This window comes from Phragmites australis, chromosome 13 (genome assembly GCF_958298935.1).
Source record: "Phragmites australis chromosome 13, lpPhrAust1.1, whole genome shotgun sequence".
In the NCBI taxonomy this organism is placed as follows: domain Eukaryota; kingdom Viridiplantae; phylum Streptophyta; class Magnoliopsida; order Poales; family Poaceae; genus Phragmites; species Phragmites australis.
Genome location: NC_084933.1, coordinates 24,273,987 through 24,279,697, shown reverse-complemented (window position 1 = coordinate 24,279,697; position 5,711 = coordinate 24,273,987). Strand labels below are relative to the sequence as shown.

The window sequence follows — 5,711 nt, the reverse complement described above, 5'->3', positions numbered from 1 at the left end:
CTTCGTTTGAGCACGACACTGGAGTGGAGTCAAGTCCCCACCTCGGGAGTCCTGACGCTCCCGTGGCCCGTTGCTCTCCCCACACGGCGCGGCGCGTCGCGTTCAGAGTGACGAACAAGGAACAAGTCGGGAGTCGAGGTCCCCGCCGTCGTCCATCGGGCCGAAACTGGGCGCGGGCCAGCAGCTTCGCCAGGCTGCTGGGCCTGAAACTGGAAGTCTGGAATTAGGGACAGGTATGATAGGACGACGCTTGCACTGTTGCAGAGTGGAAGGACTTCCGGCGACTTGACTCGCTGTTGCAGTGAGCCAGTGAAGAGTTGAGGTCATGCTTAACAACAGAAATCCTAGGCATGGCCCATGGGTAGCCTGCCGCGGCATCAATTCAAATCCCTGTTTGGCGTGATCAATTTTGGTAGCGCAGCCAGACCACAGAGGCAGAGTCCGGTAAGACGAACAGCAGCAAACCGAGGCGAACAGAGAGCCTCGCAATGAATGGTGCTTCTCACAGAATGTAGTATTAGGCTGGCAGCAGACGTCCAAGCAGTCTCTGTTCGTACAACAACTTGCATCTCAGTTTGCTAGTGCCAAACTGCTGATCGATCGATCGGTGTAGTGTAGCTTACAACCACCTCCGTTCCATCTGCACTCTCTACGGCCACCAATCATTGCCCTACACTGTGGCCGTACCATATAATTGCAAACTGTAAAGCCTAGCAGCGACTAAGTACTACTGGAGCTACTGCTAGCTAGTGACAAGAACCAAGCGATAATAACGCTATCATTCAGAGCAGCGTAAGATTTCTAGCTCTGATACCTCTGCGTTCGGCGAGACGGACAGGATGCCGGCCATCACTGCTCCCGTTCCCGTTTCGTGATGGTAATGAAGTAACGGCGGCCACTTATGGAGTCCTTGCTAGTAGCTTGCTACATTGTGATTCGGTGATGCGTGTACTGTCACACTATATCTCTCCTGCCGTTCTCCTCGATCGCTGCAAGCTGTCATGATCGATCCGAGTTTAATGATCCTTAGTTTGTCTACTGGATGTACCAAACCTAACAGCTCCTTCCCCTCCAGGACGCCATTCGATCGTGGTGTGCACAATAGGTTGCCCCAGTACATTTGCTCCTATGATTCTTGCAAGTAACATTGCTTGAACCGCCCAGTAACCAATCAGGAACGATGGTTCCAGTGTACTTGACATAGTTTACTTTGATGTCTTGCGATGAACAAAGATACCAAGGAATTCCATGCCATCTTATTCCTTCAAAAAAAAAAAAATTCCATGCCATCTTCGACCTCAAAGTACATCTGTAAACTCGGTGCTGATTCAATGGTGCTTGATTTAAGCGATGCTGCGCTTCCAAGAATGAGTTAATCTCGTGTACAAATATGATGGAAATCATACTTGGAAAACTTGTGTAGAGATCATTGCCATGGATCACACTGGCATGTTAAGCATTTAGGACAAGAGGATGATGGATTAACAATGTAAAGAAGGGACCTAATTGAGTTGTTTTATTTCGTGCCCTTTTCCCTGCCTTGCACTTAGCTTGTGGTGTCGTTTCAAACACCCACTTGATGGTTCGTTAAGGTAATATGGGTTCAAAAGCATTGAACAGATAAGGCCAGGCATGCAATCTTTCAAATATAAAACGTACGGATTGTTCCCAGCGAAATTCCTGAATTTCAAAGAAAGCAACTTACTTGTCCGACTTAGATCATTATTAGCAGAAGGGTTCCCTGATTGCTTTTCTTCTGGACATTGCTATCACTTTACCTTCTACAACAAGTCAACAATTTGTAAACACGAAACCATGAATAATTGAAGGAACTTCCCCCTTAATTACTCTCATGCTTCCTTCGTAGTACTCCTGCAGGTCCTCAACTTGGCACAAACTAGCACTCTTAAATAGCACTGTGAACCTGCTCTGACGTCTTTGATCAAGTAATCTCTAACACACAAAGAAATGTTTAGGACTTCTGAATTTACGTTTGAACAGTACACTATCTTAACTCGGAACAGCTTTTTTCATTGACCTGTAACACATGCGTCTGTTTAATTAAGCATTTAAGTCAATAATATGCCCACATGACCAAGCACAGAAGCTGCCACAGCCATGGCGTGCCGCAGGTCAGTACAACCCGGCACTTGTTCTGATGACAGCTGACACTAAACAAAACAAGAGCTCTAGATAGCCCGGCCGGGCATGCATATGACGCCCCCAAGGCCCAAGCACGCATTAGAAAGCTTGGTTCCAACCTCACATGCTAGCTCCAAACTGTTGCACAACACGCCATTGCCATTGGTCCCTAGCTATACCACCTTGCATGCCGACCCATTCTTTAATCGACGTGCAACTGCGCAAGAAAACTAACCGAAAGGGTTCTTGACTCGACGCAACTGACCTCTCGTAGCGCAATGGCGTGGCTTCATCGGTCATACCTAACCACAGCGTGTGCAGATTTGTATGTCCTTTTGCTGAGGCATGCATGGCCTCACCAACCATGCATGAATACTGGCTAATCACTAAACCTTGTGCCACTAACTACACTAAACCAACCATGCATGCATATGTTATGACTAATCTTCAGGGGTCGCTACGATTTTTGGCTGTATAATATTGTTGTAGATCAGGGATTGCTGCTGTGATCACATATCACAACTGATGTGAGGCCATTGGCCCCATGAAATGGCTAGATGGCTGAAGACAACAAGAGACAGAACGGTAGTTCGCTCGTTCTAGAATATCCCTCATGCGTTGGATGATTGAGTCCATTGTAACCATGGTTTGCATATCATGTTTTTAGTTTATTAGTCTTGACTAGTTGTTAGTTGTTACTCGCTGCATGCACTGGGGAGTGGGGTCTCAAAGGCTGATTTCTTTTTCTTTTATTTTTATTTGTGGGAGCGCATATAAAAATGGGAAGATATATAATGAATTGTTACAATTACAGTATTGGAATCTTGAGCAGAACTTGCTGAGGGCATATATGATATCGCGCGCATAAGACGATACAAATCTCTTATTGACCTGTAACAGAATCGAAATGTGGGTTCGGTCTGGCTACAGCTATGACGTTGCGCCTTTGTTAGCATGTATCACATGATCACAGTGATCACAGAGGTTAGTACTAGGAGCACTAGCGTATTGGCCATAAGACCATTTTCAATCATATTATCTTCATTTCGTTCCGGTTCCGGTTCCTTTTCCGGTTTTCATTCTCTTTATTTTTTCTCATCTCCAACAGCTTCCTTTCGAGGGAAAAGGAGAAAGAATCCTGTCCTGAAGGGAATAATCCTGGGAATTTCTTCGTGACGGGAACCGTGAAGAGAAACTGTTAGAACGCTGAAAGAAACGAAAATCCCTTCACGACGAAAATTTTACCCGCGACAGGAATCCCTTGGAGGTGGTCTAACTGAAAAAACAAAAGAATCCCGTGCATGCACTGCATGGGCGGCCTAGTCCTCCACCCTCAATGCTCCCAGAGCAGCAAGGGCTCCTCCATGCAGAGCTCGTCGGCGATGTCATCCCACGGCGAGCCACAATAAGACGTCAGCGGCGGCAACGTGAACCCAAACTCTAGAAGAGAATCTGGCACGTCGAAAAACGTGTAGTCCAGTCCAATGTAGCCACTGAGCTGAGTTGCATTCTCGACGTCGCAAACCAGCGGTGCTGCTTGCTCAGGCTTCAGCTCCTCCGTATCAGCATCGCCAACGACGTCGTGGCAGGACGGGCCGACGGGCAAAGCCACCATGGCCGCGGCGAGCGCGGCGGCGGCCTGCACATCCTTGGGCGCGGCCGACGCGGCGCGGGGCAGCTCGTGGGCGAGCTCGGGGAAGTTGAGATGCGCGGCGCGGCCCTTGATGGCGATCGCGGCGATGTCGTGCGCGTGCGCGGCCATCTCCGGGTTGTCGAACGTGCCGAGCCAGATGCGGGACTTCTTGCGGGGCTCCCGGATCTCGGACACCCACTTGCCCCAGGTCCGCATGCGCACGCCGCGGTACGTTGGGTGCTTCAGGTCCCTGCGCGGCCAATTCTTGCCCTTGCCGCCGGCGCTGACGCTGCCAGAGTCGCCGCTGGAGCTCGGCGACGACGCGTTGAGGGAGATGGAGTTGCTGCTGCAGGTGCAGATATCGGACATCTGAGGCGACGCTGCTTGCTCTTGCTCTTGCTCCATCTGGTGTGATGTGACAAGTGAAGACGACCGAGCTTGCTTGCCAAGTTGCTAGCGATCACGACGGGTAGTGGTGTGTCTCTCGCAAGCAACGTCGTTGCTGCTACAACTTCGAACGGAGTGAGTTGCATGCACTTCGGGGGAGCGATGCGAGGCACCATTCGTTATATATCGTGGCTACACCAAACACCATGCAATGATCTTGCAAATTCAATGTGGAAACCGCAAATTAAGTGGCATATTTCTTTTCTCCTCCCAAAGAAATGTGAATGACATTGCAAATAGAGAACCAAAAAAGAAGGAAAGGTAACCCAAGAGCACGTTACACACGTACGCGCTTCTGTGATTGTCAATAGACTACAGTACTGAACCCACTTTTGGTTTCACTATTTGTTGGTCTCTGGCCCAGTGCACAGAATAGGTTCGTGCAAAATGTGTTTGTGCATTTCTTGGATTGGCGAGTAACGATTAAAGTAGCTAGAAAATTCCGCACAAGCGACCTCCGTACCAATTTGTGGGCCGTGTGTGAAGTATTCAAATGCATCGAATCGCTATTCGTAGATCCAAAATATTTGGATCTGTGCTACAGTGATAATAGCTTTCATTACGATAAGCACATTTCATTATACTAGCTATTCATAGGATTGCTTTGTTGTCCAATCTATTATATTACTAACTAGAGAACTCTCTGGTTCTGTTTTCGAACAAAGATCTCTTTGGCTCCTGCAAAAATTACAGAGGTCATGTTACAATTGTGTTACGTATTGAAAAATCCCATGTCCTAGAATGGACTCGTCCGGACTCTTTAGATGCATATAGGGTGTGTTTGGTTATTTGAATTGCTCTCTGTGTGGCTCGGTTGATACGTAATAATTACAAAACGAAACGTGTTTAGTTGTCTGCATCCACTATTTCTGTCTGTATGGGCAGATGCAAATATACGATCTCATCCTGAGGAGTGAAGCTCGATTTGAGCTCACTCCTCATCCTGGCTGAGCGGATGCAGACGCTGCATCAGCTCATATAGCCAGACCTATTTATCAATGTTACAAAATTATCTTCATACGAGTAAATAATCATAATCTTAACACTTGCATTCACTCGTACGACCTCATATTCAGTTAACCAAACAGAAATTCGGTTCAGTCTGTCCAGACAGATACAATCAACTAAACACTCTTCTTTTCAACACATATGACCTACTCAGTCTACTTCCCCTTGGCATATTTATATGATGCAGCTCTACAAAACCCTGTTCGAGCAACCAAACACACTCATAGGGTGTGATTGGTTGCCTGCATATTCTGTTGCTCGTATGGACCGTATACGTAGGCTGAGAGGAAGCAGACTGAGCGGAGTTTTATTTATTGAAAAGAAGAGTGTTTAGTTAGTTGTATTTGTCTAGATATGTTGAGCTAAGTTTCTATTTGATTAACTGAATCTAAGATCACATGAACAAATGCGACAGCTTAGATTCTGATTGATTGTTCATATGAAGATGATTTTATGATACTAATAAGTGAACCCATACATC

General features: G+C 47.1%; 1 protein-coding gene across 1 annotated transcript; it reads right to left on the bottom strand.

The window, feature by feature from the left end:
• Positions 1-3,417: 3,417 nt before the first annotated feature.
• Positions 3,418-4,336, bottom strand: LOC133889363 (ethylene-responsive transcription factor ERF038-like). Its single transcript, XM_062329894.1, has one exon. The coding sequence runs from the start codon at positions 4,178-4,180 to the stop codon at positions 3,476-3,478; it is 705 nt and encodes a 234-aa protein (XP_062185878.1). The 5' UTR covers positions 4,181-4,336; the 3' UTR covers positions 3,418-3,475.
• Positions 4,337-5,711: the final 1,375 nt, after the last annotated feature.

Coding starts and splice junctions, on each gene's coding strand:
- LOC133889363 (XM_062329894.1), bottom strand. CDS start 4,180: ATGGAGCAAGAGCAAGAGCAAGCAGCGTCGCCTCAGATGTCCGATATC.